Genomic DNA, 14,473 nt, shown 5'->3' with positions numbered 1-14,473 from the left:
AATATACCACCGCAAGGGTCTCCTATAGGATAACGGATCACCTCAGGGTTTCCTATAGGATAACAGACCACCGCAGAGTCTTCGTAGGAGTCTTCCATACAATAGCAGATCACCGTAGGGGACTTCTATAGAATAGAAGACCACCGTAAGGGTCTCATTTAGAATAACAGATCATCTAGGGGGTCTCCAATAGAATAGCACACCATAGTAGGAGTCTCATATAGGATAAAAAACACCGCAGGGGTCCCCATAGGATAACAGACCACCGTAGGTGTCTTATATAGAATAGCAGAGTACAGCAGGGGTCTTCTATAGAACAGCAGCCCACCGTTGGAGTCTCCTATAGAATAGTACACCACAGTAGGAGTCTCCTATAGGATCGCAGACCATCGCAGGGAGCTGCTACAGGGTACCAGACCTCAGCAGGCGTCTTCTATAGGATAGCAGACCACCGTAAAGGTCTTCTATAGAAAATCGGGCTACCGTAGAGGTCTTCTATAGAATATAAGGCCTTCTTCTGTTATTCTTTTATGGAATAGCAGAGAACCGTGGTGGTCTTCTAAAGGTTAGCAAACCACCGTAGACCACCGTTGGAGTCTCCTATAGAATAGTACACCACAGTAGGAGTCTCCTATAGGATGACAGACCATCGCAGGGATCTGCTACAGAATACCAGACCTCAGCAGGCGTCTTCTATAGGATAGCAGACCACCGTAAAGGTCTTCTATAGAAAATCGGGCTACCGTAAAGGTCTTCTATAGAATAGAAGACCTTCTTCTGTTATCCTTTAATGGAATAGCAGAGAACCGTAGTGGTCTTCTAAAGCTTAGCAAACCACCGTAGAGGTCTTCTATAGAATAGCAGACCACACTAGAAGTCTGTTATACTATAGCAGATCATTCTTCTATAGAATAGAAGAACGCCGTAGGTGTCTTCTATAAAATAGCAGACCACCGTATGGATCTTCTATAGGGTAGCAGATCACCGTAGGGGTTTTAAATATAATAGCAGACCACCGTAGGGGTCTCCTATAGGATAGCGATCAACAGTAGGGGTTTCCTATAGGTTGGTAGACCACCGCAGGGTTCGCCTATAGGATAACAGACCACCGTAGGGGTCTCGTATAGAATAGCAGACTACCGCATGGGTGTTGTATAGGACAGCAGGCCACCGTAGGTATCTTCTATACAATAGCAGACTACCGTATGGTCTTCCATAGAATAGCAGACCACTGTAGAGGTCTCGTATAGAATAACAGGTCTCCGTAGGGGTCTCCTATAGAGTAGCACACCACAGGGGCCTATAGGTTAACGGGCTACCTCAGGGGTTTCCTATAGGATAGCAGACCACCGCAGAGGTCTTCTCTAGAATAGCAGACCACCACAGGGATCTTCTATAGAACAGCAGACCACCGTAAAGCTTTTCTACGGAATAGCACAGCACTGTAGGTATGTTCTATAGAATAGAAGACCTCCTATAGGAGGGGTCTCCTATACGATAACAAACCACAGCAGAGGTTCTCTATACAATAGCAGACCTCTATACATTAGCAGTCCACCGTAGGGGTCTTCTATAGAATACAATAGCTGACCACCGGTCTTCTATAGAATAGTAGGCCACCGTAGAAATTGTGATTTGTACCCTAGTGCGTACAACTGTTGCCGTTAGTTATACGCCCCATTACTCAGGCTCTAAAAATACTACATAGAAGCAGACTATAAAACTGTTTCGTTGGGATATAGTTTTACCTTGTGAAAAAAACATGCATAGGCCAAGAAATCAGTATTCATGAAGGTTGTTCATTTTTAGAAGTCCGTCCTCATTTTGTGGAATTAACAATATTCCGTCATACGTCAAGCCGTTATTTGAACAGAATACGGGAATTCGTAAAACCAAAGGTTACCCTTCTGCTTTTCCAACAATGAAAAAATTACACCCCTTCCTTAGATTGACAGTAGCTTTTATTGTCTGGTAATGGCGGGTCCATCATCGAGAGGTGTACAATGCCAGAAGCCTCCAGAAACCTTGGAATGTCGCCGATTTTCCACCAGTCTCCACTTCCATAGTCAAAGTTTTTTTTTCATTTTGAAGATTCAGCGTACATACACTCCTGGTTCTACTACCCATACTTTTTCTGGTACTTAGCAGGGAAACTATTGCTATATCCACAACACGTATAGCCGTTATTGGTCCGGTTGTGGAATTCTTGGAACTTGAGATTCAGATTTTTCGCAGTTACGGATTTGTCTCTCTTGATTTATACATTTATTTAGATATCCATTGGTCGCCAGATTTCGGTTTCGACTTCGCTCACCTCTACTGCTTTCTTTTGCAACTGAATATGACCCCTGATTTTCCCAAGACATTGAGGACTAAAAAGTTTTATAGTACCATATTACAGACTGTGTATGGGCAGTATCTAATAGATAAAATTCTATCGGTGTAACACCCTACGTATACGTAGTGTCATAAGGGATATTTAATTATTTTGAAACTTCCAAACTAATCTGCTTATCCGAAATCTAAAGTCTTTCATTAAAAATTTGCCTTTTCATTTCTCTCATTTCAGATTATCCACCACAATGTCCGTGTCCAATGCAACAATCGTGTCCAAAAAACGTCCATACTGGGCCTCATATTGGTAGCAACAGCGGCAGCAGCAACAACAACAGCAGCGGCAGCAATTGCAACAGCAGCAACAATGTCAATCACACTCTCAACGGCAACAGCAGCAATACTTCACTCAATCACAGCGGCAGCAGCAGCAACAACAACTCAACAATAGCATCCACGGTGTCATCAATGAACAACAATCATTGCAGCAACAACACCTTGAATGCATTGAGTTTGCAGCAGCAGCAGCAACAACAACAACACATCAAGCCGAACGATACGAGTATGACGACGAACAACAACAGTAATCGCCATAATACAACAGCAACAATAAATGTCAACAACACCAACAATAATGCCGTAAACACCAATAGAGGCCCAGTTAAAAATCTGCACACCACCCCAATGGAAGCGAACAAACGAACAGAAGCGACGACAATACCGAACCCCAATAAAATCCCCTTACTAACGATAGCGGTGAAAACTGAACTATCTGTTGATGATACAGACAACAAGAGCCAGTATGAGGAGAATGTTGTAACACCTCTTACACCGCCCGACTGTTATAGTACAAATGAAGATAAGCTAAGGGATTCCATAGAAAAACATGCGGTAGTCGATATTCAGGATCATGAAGATGTAATTGAGAAGACGGCGAATAGTACCGATGTGGAAATCACGCCTCAATTACGTTCCGCACAACCCATAGAGGCTTATGATTTGACCACAAACACACCGCCATTACCGAATGGGGTAAATGCCACCGTACCCGTGGCAAATGTAACCAAATCTCCCCAAATAACCACCGTGGGTAGAAGGGCACGCATTGGTAAATCAATGGCCTGGAATATGGTCTATGCTGGTGCTGCCAATCATGCGAATTCCAATGTAGTTCCCACAAATCCAACGGTACCCCAACCTTTGTGTCCACAAGGGCGCAATGCGTCACAGCCTGCATCACCATTACACAGTAGCGCATCAACGCCAACAACACAAGTGGCCACAGCGCCCCAGGCAAGACCTTCCATTGGCCAAAAAGTCACAACACCTGAACATCATAGCCTATCCAAGGTAACACCCACATCGCCTGCCAACTTCTTTGTCCACAATGTTATCACCAAACAGGAAATTGATGAAGTCCAGTCCCCACTATTGCTAAAGGCCGAAATCAAATCCGAGAAAATCAAACTAGAAGAAGAGCTGATCGATACAATGTTACTGCAGCAACGCTCAAATGCTGTTCCGCCACAAACTGCCAATCAGCAATCATCTTCTCAAAAACATATCACTCAAGAGAAAGAAGAGCTTAAAATCATAAAAGCTGAGCCGATTACACTCAGTGAAATTTTACACGAGAGTAAGGTAAAGGTTGAACTAGATTGTGAAATTGTTACGCCGCCAAGCGAAGAAACAAAAGTGGCACCCAATAGCTTCGGTGGCGAGGGATTGGGAAAATCCCATGGTAGAATGCGTCTATTGGCCTCAAGACAGTCTAAACCCTTCTCACCCCTGCCAGCAGTCAATTGTGACATTGATCTCTCGACAACATCGGATGATGAGGTGCTCGATTTGTGTCACAGTCCTGTGGCGCCCAAATGCTCAGGGAAACGTAGAGGCATTCTGGAAATCAACAAAAATCAATGTAAAAAATCACCTCCCAATAGCTATAAAAGTCTTATCAAACAAGCCGAACCCAAAACGTATCTTTGCTTAAGTCGAAAATTCGAAAAGAAATCACGATTTGGACGTATTCACTCCTCGAAGTCACCTAAAGGTAGTGGAGGTCTCAACAATGGCATAAGGAGGAGAGAATTGATGCTAACCGATCAGCAAAAGGAAAGTTTGAGGATACGCAAGAAGAAGCTTGCAGCCATGGAAAAACGAAGACGTGAAACTAAGGAGCAGAGGAGAGCTGAGCTAAGGCAAAAACGCAAGGAAGCCAAAGAGGCAGCGGCAGTGACCAACCATCAAGATATTAAGGGTGAACACAAACCCCCAGAACTGCATCAGAGTTACGACCAACCAATTAAAAAAGAAGAAGCCGAAGAAGATGAGGTAGTTAATTTAATAGAAGATGATGTGGAAATGTTGGAAAACGGAAAACAGGAGCTGCCCTGCATAGTTAGAGAAAGTGAAACGGCAGGTGCCAAGTTCTCGCCTCAAACCACACCCAAACCCTCGCCCAAACGAGGTAAACCACCCAAGAAACCAGCCATACCCTTGCATTTACTTGAAACGATTGATGCTGTGGCCAGAGGTTACTTTTCTGAACCTGAATGTCGCACATCATCATCACTGGTCGCCAGCAGCACCAGCACCACATGTTCTTCTAGTCCCCTTGATCTACACAAGTCCACCAGCACAACAAATGAGCCACCAGCCGCCAAGGAAGGTCGCAGTCCTTTGGCTCACAAAATTCACAAAAAATCAAAAACCACTTCGGAAAAACGTTCCAAATCGGAAACCAAGAAACCTCTTAAAGTTCAAAATTCCCTAACACCAGAACCATTAAATATCCGAACAGTTTTAGATACAGTTCCACCGCTAGCATCGATAACTACCTCAAAATCAGCGATGCCGGTGGACGTAACGCACACAATGATGGCTAGTGATCAGATGATGGCAGATAGCAGAGAATGTCTCGACCAAAACAGGTCGAAATCCACAGAACCCAAACAAACAAAGAGTGCTAAAGAAGGAAAATCGAAAAAGCCAAAAGGTGAAACGAAACCTGCTAAAAAATCAAAATCAAAGGAAAGAAGTTCAGCTGAAAATTCTTCTGCTAAGAATTCTACAATGGGCGATCAGATAAATAGCAGACCAAGTAGTGGTATGGCCGTGGAAACCAATAATAACAATGTAATTCCTAAAGAAGCTCAAATTTGCATTAAGGAACCTCTGCAAGATACTCAACAAGCTGAGGTCGTCAGAAATCCCGCTGCGACTGAAATAAATGAAGAAACACTGACTGGTACAGTGGTGCGGGACGGGGACCCCATAACAAATAATACCAATGTCACATTAAACACTCAAAACACATCAAACGTAAGTGAAGGTGAATCGGTTTTGTTAGCCAACGGCCAAGAATGCCAACCGGTAACGGGAGACCAGACCTCTCTCATAGAACATTCCAAAGCCACTGTAACAACAACATCACAAACCCCTCAGCAGCAGCAACAACTATTTATACAGCCCACATTACCTCCAATGCCCCGGGTGGTATGTCACCATCATGGAGTCAAACGTAATCGTTCACGTTCCAAATTCGGCAATCGCAAGCGACCAAAGTTGAAACATTCCACAGTGTCATTTGAATTGGATGAAACACTGCCGCCGGCCCCACGCAATGATGTTGTGCCAAAATGGAATAACGGCTGGACATGGGAAGGTGAACAATTCCAAGGAGCTGTCTTCTTAAATGTACGTTTCCAACCGCACTCAATATTTTCTCTTTCATATTTTCATAATAATTTCGAATTTTCTTCTTCTTTAGAGCGATGATCCTTTGGTAATACGTACATGTTATCCTGCTATGCGCCACAGTGAGGGTGATATTATACGCACCCGTGATTGTGTTCTTCTAAAGGCTAACGAAGACAATGAATTGCCGTATGTCGCCAAGGTGGCACATCTGTGGGAAAATCCTGAGGATGGTAAGATTTTATGAAACGAGATTATTAGTTTTATGAAATACTTAAATATCCGTCTTCTTTTTTTTAGGTGAAATGATGATGTCTCTTTTGTGGTACTATCGCCCCGAACACACGGAACAGGGACGCCAATCAACCGATAGCCCCGATGAAGTTTATGCCTCACGTCATCGTGATCACAATTCCGTTGCCTGTATTGAAGATAAATGCTATGTTTTGACATTTAGTGAATATTGCAGGTAAGATCGGAGAGGCGATTTTTAAGTCCCAATCTACATTAGGCAAGTTTACTTGCGGCAAGTCTCAGTTTGTAGAAGAGACACGTATGGGGAATGGAAGTGCAAAAAAAATGCTCGAACCGCCAATTTTCAGGCAATTCCTTTTATATTTTTCGTTTTGAAAACAATTTTCCTTGCGGCAACTGTCAGTTTGATGGAGAGAGATGGTGAGGTATATGACAACCCTTTGCCTCTCAACACCCTCTCACCTACAAACTGATAATTACCGCAAGGAAAATTGCCCTATATAAATATGGCTTTACGCAAGAGGCAAGTTTAAAGGAGAAGGAGACAAATTCCCGCAAAGAAAATCGCCTAATGTAAATCGGGACTAAGTTTTCCTTTTTTAATATTTCTAGGGATCAAATTATAAGTTAAATGTTTCTAAAGTGGGGTACACACGATCAGTTTTGACTGTCGAAACTGTCCAACAACATCAAAACCTTTTTGGTTGTCTGATGAATGAGCAAGAGTGACAGTCAAAACTGATCGTGTGTAGCCCGCTTAAGGGGCCAAATACAAGCGGTCCGTTGAGCGTCATTTTACGCGTCAAAACAACAACCACATGAACAAAGTCTAATGGCCTCGGTACATAAGAAGCCTCGCCGCCTGGCTTCCTTCATTTCGCCTGGCTTTCTTGCCTTGCGTCATTTCTGACACAATAAAAATAAAAGAATAAAGGACGCAGAGTTAATTTCGAATCAGGTTGTACTTCTTTATTCTTTTATTTTTATTATGTCAGAAATGAAGCAAGGCAAGAAAGCCAGGCAACGAGGCCTTAAAGGCCTGCGTACATAAGCTGCTTTGCCTGATTGCCTTGCTTTGCTGCTTCAATAAAAAAATAAAAGAACAAAGAAGGCCGACCCAATTTCCAACTGATGGCAACCCAGTTCGAAATTTCGTCTTTATTCTATTATTTTTATTACGTCAGAAATGAAGCAGGTAAGCAAGGCAATCAGGCAAAGCAGCTTATGTACGCTCGGCTTTCTTGCTTAATTCATTTCTGGTAAAAGACCAAAGACCAAGTTCGACCTAATTGAAATGTGGTTCTGACATTTCTTTATTGCTTTACTAGAAATGAATTAAGTAAGAAAGCCGAGCGGCTTATGTACGCAGGCCTTTAAAGACCTGCTTCAATTCTGACATAACAAAAATAAATGAATAAAGAAGAAAAGAGCAACCTAGTTCGAAACTTGACTAGCCTTCCTTATTCTTTTATTTTTATTATGTCAGAAATGAAGCAGGAAAGCAAGACAATCAGTCCTTTAAGGCCTGGGTACATAAGCTGCCTTGCCTGCTTACCTTGCTTGCTTCTGATAAAAGAATAAAAAAGAAAAGGGCAACCCAGTCCGAAATTTGCTCGGCCTCCTTTATTCTTTTATTTTTATTATGTCAGAAATGAAGTAGGAAAGCAAGGCAACCAGGCGAGGCAGCTTATGTACGCAGGCCTTAAGGCCTGTCAAAACCAACGCCGGCTTCAAAACATCATATTTAAATTTTTTTTAACTTTGAAGTCTAAAACTGCGCGTCGTTGTGTGCATCACAGAGAGAAATAGAAGAAGAGACATTTTTGGGCGTCAATGCCAAACACAAAATTTTACCCAAACGTTGGATGTGTTTACAGCTTTACACACTGATGCCGTCGCTGGTGGGAATCTATAAATTGATTTGGTTTTGAGTAGCGAACGACAAATGCTGTTAAAATTTAACGAACGGAGTACCTTTTTCGCGTCTTTCTTTCCACCGCATCAAAACAGGCACTGAAACACCGGCTCCCATTCAATTCCACGGCAGCGGGTTCTTTCGTACCGGATTGTCCCGAAATCATAGTGTTTCGACCAACTGCTGCCAACCCAGCATCGAACCTATGCTTCTACCTAGGTTTCCACAACAGCAACAACGACTTCCATATTTTAGCTGGGTAGCTGCAGCCATTCAGTGTTGTGTTTGTTACTCGTTTTGAGTGCTGAAACTGTTGGGCGCCACTTATGTGTTTGGCTTGAGGGCTCCACAAATTCGCAGTTATTCAACTAAATTTACTGATGTATTAATTTTTGGTTTAGATTATGTTGTTGTAACAGTATATTATATGTTTGTAAGTTCGGGTTTCTACTTAATCTGGCTCTAAGTCTATCTCAAGTTTAAGGGATGCGGATGCTTCGATGGGCTATAGCCTCAAAGCTACTGAAGTTAGCTGAGTAAGTTTGACAGCGCAGTTGAAGAGGTGCAGTGTGTTGCGCAGGCCTGTGCCGCATGCTCGGCAGATGTTTTGCACGGTGTCATCGATCCTGCCCTTGTAATTGAGGCAAAACTACTCTGGTTTGTCGTGGCAGCTGACGCTCCTCAGCTGTGATAGATGAGGGATGACATTGGACCCCTCTTTCTAGATCAAGAAGATCCCTCTAGACATGCCTGGCTGAGAGAATGACTCTCACGGTTGCTGTATTGGAGGAATCTTCGGCTCCTCATGCAGATGGTCCACTGACGTCATAAGAAGGCATCTTGTTGCAGTTCTCAGGGCTACATTCTGACAGTTTTGAATATTTTTCCATCGCGTTGCGCTTATGTTTGCGGACTACACGGCGCCACATAGCTTTCCACAGACCGACCTATCGCGTTATATGCGGTCAACATCGGGTTCTTTATGTGCACATCAAGTGCTGCGGAGATTAGGGAATTGAGGACCTTGTTCCTACATCTCAGCTTGTCGCATATAGCTGTGACATGCACGGACGACATGAACATGCTGTCGAATGTGACCCCGTGACTGAGGTCCTGTCTTCCTTCCTTCTAGGGTTCGAGAGTGACTTAACCATTGGCCACAATTCACTTATTCCGGCTCCACCTAACTCTGAGGTGTCTGGGGTAGGCTCGGCGAAGCTCATCACCCTCATTTGGTAGTTCTGTCGCCTCTGAGATTTGTTATCACTTCGTGTATTCGACGATCAGGTATATATCGAGTAACTGCAGCTGTAATGATAGCATGAAACGTCATTTCGGCTGCCCGAACATCTGATACTATGCCAATTATATTTCCCTTTATGATAAGTCATTCAGAGGTGATATGTCGGATCCAAAAGAAATGACGGGTTGCCAGGTGATAACATTTGTCAGACCAGCTGACACCGTGGCACTCCGGTAACTCTAGTAGCGGCGTCCTCATTGATCACGCAAAATGCAGAGCTAACAATCTGTTTAGCCAACGCTATACTCCTCTGGTCGTTACTTGTAAAAGCGGGCTAATGTTTGGCCTATAACCTGGAGTATAGCTATTAAACGGCGTGATATATACCTTAAGCAATTCAAACTAGGCTGTTACACACCTGACTGCTACCCCCCATACATTACATGTACGGGTCATTAGAGCTACGCTCAAGCATAATGTGTCTGTATTGAACAGGCTGGTGCAAGAGGAAAGCTAGTAACCATCTCCACTTCTGCTACGATCCTTCTTTAGTATGTTGAAACCATCACAACGCTGTAAGCTGCAGTTGTTGTTGAGTTTGGTTTCCTGTTCTGTCGCGACCGTGAGATTCCTTTGACTCATAAAGTCCACTACTTTCTCTATCTTATACCCTAGACAGACGACAGCGTTAATTTACATTACCTGCCTTAATTCAAATTAATTCGTGCATTATCCATATTCTTAATGCACAAAATCAAACTGAATTTAAAGGGCATTTAGATATTTCAATATGGCAATACCGTAGAAGAGAGCCCATATTCATATGAGGGAGAGAGCATATTCATGCTCTGAGACACAAGGAAAGCAAAAAATACAGTGCAAACAACAACAAAAGGGCAATCAGCAGTTTCGTAAACGCAGAAACTTTCGTCTGTCAGGTTAAAATTAAATGCACATCTTAATGCAAATTAACGCTGCCGTCTGTCTAGGATATTACCTTGGAGTTTATTGCAAATTGTAAAAAGTATGCATTTTAAATTGTTCTGACGCAGCAAGCAACATCGTGTCGCAGTAGTCCTGAAGGCGGTGGATGCTGATCTGGGATCTAGAGTTTTAAGTCTTGAGGCAAATTACGCATGGGAGTTGTTCTAAGTAATTGCCGCCAAAACTGTTGGGCCACTTTTTTTGCTTGGCGGCATCACAAATTTGCATTCTCTTTAAATCAAATCCCTCTTCATTAATTTTTGAGCCTAGATTCCCTTTTTGCGTTCATCCACCGTCTTGTGGACCTCCTCTTTGGTTGAAATTTTCCCAATTGTTCGGTTTTGCTGCCACCACTGTAGGATTCTGAGTCGCCACCTGTCTCTGATGGCTGTGTAAACATTGTAGTTCTTTTTTCTCACAGATGCCAAGGCCACCCATATCTGTTCAAGAGTTTTGGCTCAGAATCGCAGCAAGCCAACATGCAGTTGGAAAAGTCTTTTTGCCCCATTGTTATGCTGGGTACACATTGTCAGTTTTGAATGACAGCTTTGTTGTTGCTTGCTAGTGTGGCCGTTCATTTTTGTCATTCATCATGCAACCACAAAATATTTTGTGGTTGCTGGACGATTGGACAGTTATCGATAATTGCAAAAAATCGTCATTCAAAACTGACAATGTGTACTGTACTTTATACTGAAATATTATTTTTTAACTAACTTCTTGTTACCTATTTTTCCTTCCAGATATCGTCGAAGACTTCGGGCAGCTGAAGAAGATATTGAAGATGTTAATCTTGTACCGAAACGACCCAATTACTATAGTATACGTGTTGTACCAGAAAACACAAATCCGGAATTGGTTATGTTCTGTCGACGGGCATATGAATTCCGGACTAGACGTCTTCTTAAGATGCCAAATAAACAGGATTATTATGTAGTTAATTCATAGATTGTTTGAAAGCAAAAAAAAACGGAACTGTATTCGCACACTCTCTGGCAATCGTAGAAGAGAGTAGCAAACGGATATCAATACAATACAAGAAACATAACCTCAAAAGTGCATACAACAAACAAACAAGTAATAATGAATTGTTAAGGCCTTTTAAAGAAACAGTAAACATTTATTTAAGAACATTTTTTGTTTTTTATGGAAACATCTAAGGAATAGTATATTAGATTACATTTCCCCAAGGAGGAATTAAAAGTGGAAATGTAAAACAAAACAAAAAATTATATTACAAAAATCAACAACCACAACAACATCATATATTAATTAAAATAATGAAGCTAAATAACAAATACTATTATTCAATACAAGGTACATTAACATAAACATATATGCATATATTTTATATATGTATGTAGGTATAGACATCAGTTCTATATACTACAACAAAGTATTACCAAGATGAACATCAAAAGCAAAATAATTACCAACAAAACGAAAAACAAAACCTAACCACAAAATTTAACCCAAATATTTAGGCATAAATTTAAGAATATTAACAACAACTACTACAAACACAAAACCGTACACAGAATTATGTATTGAAAATATATAAATTTTTATTTGTAATATTTCTTTTTTATGTATTTTTATAAGAATCTAAACCAAGGCTAATTTGACATTAGTGTTTATATTTTTATTGTATATTTTGTTTTTGCTAAGGAACATTTTGTGAATTAAAATTTAAGTTTTTTTTGTATATTTTTTGAAAATATATATTCTTTAATGACAAACACATTGTTTAGTTTAAGTTTAAAAAATAGAAGTGAAAATTACTACATCTACACATGTATGTATTAATTTATCCCATTTTGTTCTTTGAAACTCCAAAACCAAATTGTTTTATAAACAACAAATTTAGATTTGTTTCCTTACAAAAAAGATTTAAAAAATCAAAAATATGTATTATTTGAAATAACTTTTTAAGTTCTTCTAAAGAAATTTTGAATAATAAATGCTTAAGTTTGACAGATTTAATTATGCATATTCATTTAAGATGGAAGATCAATCCCCGTGATATGCATTAGAAAAAACTATGCTTTGTGTTTTTGTATATTCTGTATATTCGAACAAACAACAAAACACGAATATACAGAAAAACAAAATATAGTTTTTTCTGAAGAACAATATCGATTAGTTGTCAATGAGAGCAGTACCTAAAATTTTCTGAGCGACATTTTTGCAAAAAAAATTCGAAGCTGAAAAATGTCATCTTGTGGTACTTTTATTGTGGATCTTGAAATAAAGAACGAAAAGGACATGGAAGGAAGCGAGTTAGAAATGTTCTACGAAAAACGTCCTCATTAGATTCGACTGATATGTCATCTTAAAAATAAGCTAAAATAACTGCGAACAAAGATATACCGCTAGTTTCTGACGGTTTATAGGGTCTCCAGTGAAAAATTCATCACGCCATAACTCAAAAGTTCGACTCACGGCGGATTTGCCTTTTGGGGTTCTGAATATACTCATCAATGGCTTTCACCCCCAAAAAGAATTTTCCATTTTCATTCATAATTTTACAACTGTTTTTGCAGTTGTCTGGACGCCTACATCACACAGTCAAGTTTTGGGGTTTTGACAATCAATACATGTACTCTACTGTCCTGTCATGTGTAAACGCTGGGTAAAAGAAAAAAAAGGGCAACTTAGTTTGTAATAAGTTCGGCCCTCTTTATTCTTTTATTTTTGTTATGTCGCAAGCAGGCGAGGCAGCTTATGTACCCAGCCCTTTAAGGTTAAAATACATACAATGAACTTTGTTGCTTGCTTCACGCTCAATTTCATGTAGAAGAATAAAGGCCAAGTACTACCTTATTAAAATCCGATCTTGCATTTCTTTATTCTTGTATATTAATTGAGGCTTGGATACGCGTGAATTTCTCATTCTGTTTGCACCTTTATTGCTTCACTACGCCGTTTTTTTTTTTGTGATCACACATCGATTGTTTTTCTTAAAATTGATTGTTTTTTGTCAAATGAAATGTCAAATATAAACTCGAAAACTAATTCCAAGGTTAAACAATTTTTAACTTCGGCACCTGAAATCTTGCTTCGTTAAGGGCTGTTCTATTAAAAACAGTACAATTTAATGTCGCGCTTTCACGCCAATCAAGCAGAGTAAGCAACAAAAATCCATTGTGTCTCTACCCGTAGAGTTTAGATTTTTGGAAGAATTAAAATCCCATTCGATTTACGTTGCCAGAAAATATAGGATGTTATTCTGAACGTAAATTCCGCAGGGGGTTTCTCACTTCCTCATTTAAGTTGAAACGGCGGAGACTAAAGGCCTGGGTACATAAGCTGACTTGCCTGCTTACCTTGTTTGCTTCTGATAAAAGAATAAAAAAGAAAAGGGCAACCCAGTTCGAAATTTTCTCGGCCTTCTTTATTCTTTTATTTTTATTATGTCAAAAATGAAGCAGGAAAGCAAGGTAATCAGGTAGAGTTGTACTTTTTAGCTCTTTCTGCTGATCGCTCTTTTTAGTTCAGCTTTTTTCAACGAACTAGGTCGCTCTTTTAATTCAGTAGTTCAATCGTTCGTCGAAAAGCTCTCGCCAGTCAGCTCTCTTTTTGTTCTATCGTTCACCGGCTCTGACTTCGTACACAAACACATGTATACATACATATGTATGTATACCGAAAAGGAACAAACAACAGGAGAATATTTTGAAGAACTCAGCAACGAAAATAGCTTTGGTGTGACTAAAAAGCAAATTTGGAATTTTAAAAACTTTAAATTTGTAATTATTTAAGTTTAAAAATAAATGAAAATATAAAAATTACAAAAATTACGCTGAATAAAGTTGTGTGCATATGCGTATAAAATACAAAATATAAACAAAACTATTACCTTTACAAGGTCCTCAGTTAACTCTGACGACGGCGCCACATTATGGTATGTGAACGACGTGCTGAATCGTTCGTTCTTTAATCGTTCCTTATTTAATCGTTATTTTTGGTCTGTTCCTTTACTTCTGAAAATGGTAAAACCGGCAAAAGTAGTAAAAGTTGAAAACTGCTCCCATATGAATCGT

At 40.3% G+C, this 14,473-nt stretch overlaps 1 protein-coding gene across 5 annotated transcripts in view; it reads left to right on the top strand.

The window, feature by feature from the left end:
• Positions 1-12,413, top strand: part of Hers (Histone gene-specific Epigenetic Repressor in late S phase) — a 573,059-nt gene extending 560,646 nt beyond the window's left edge. For all 5 annotated transcript variants that reach the window (XM_073973463.1, XM_073973462.1, XM_073973461.1 and 2 more), the window contains exons 6-9: positions 2,570-6,033; positions 6,107-6,266; positions 6,334-6,502; positions 11,174-12,413. In XM_073973463.1, coding sequence (XP_073829564.1) covers positions 2,570-6,033; positions 6,107-6,266; positions 6,334-6,502; positions 11,174-11,378 — 3,998 coding nt within the window. In that variant the 3' untranslated portion in view covers positions 11,379-12,413. The remainder of the gene's footprint in view (positions 1-2,569; positions 6,034-6,106; positions 6,267-6,333; positions 6,503-11,173) is intronic.
• The last annotated feature ends 2,060 nt before the right edge of the window (positions 12,414-14,473 follow it).

This window comes from Musca autumnalis, unplaced genomic scaffold, assembly GCF_047663935.1.
Source record: "Musca autumnalis isolate F117 unplaced genomic scaffold, ASM4766393v1 scaffold_3, whole genome shotgun sequence".
Taxonomy (NCBI): domain Eukaryota; kingdom Metazoa; phylum Arthropoda; class Insecta; order Diptera; family Muscidae; genus Musca; species Musca autumnalis.
The sequence above is the reverse complement of the archived record's forward strand: the minus strand, read 5'-3'. Positions and strand labels throughout refer to the sequence as shown.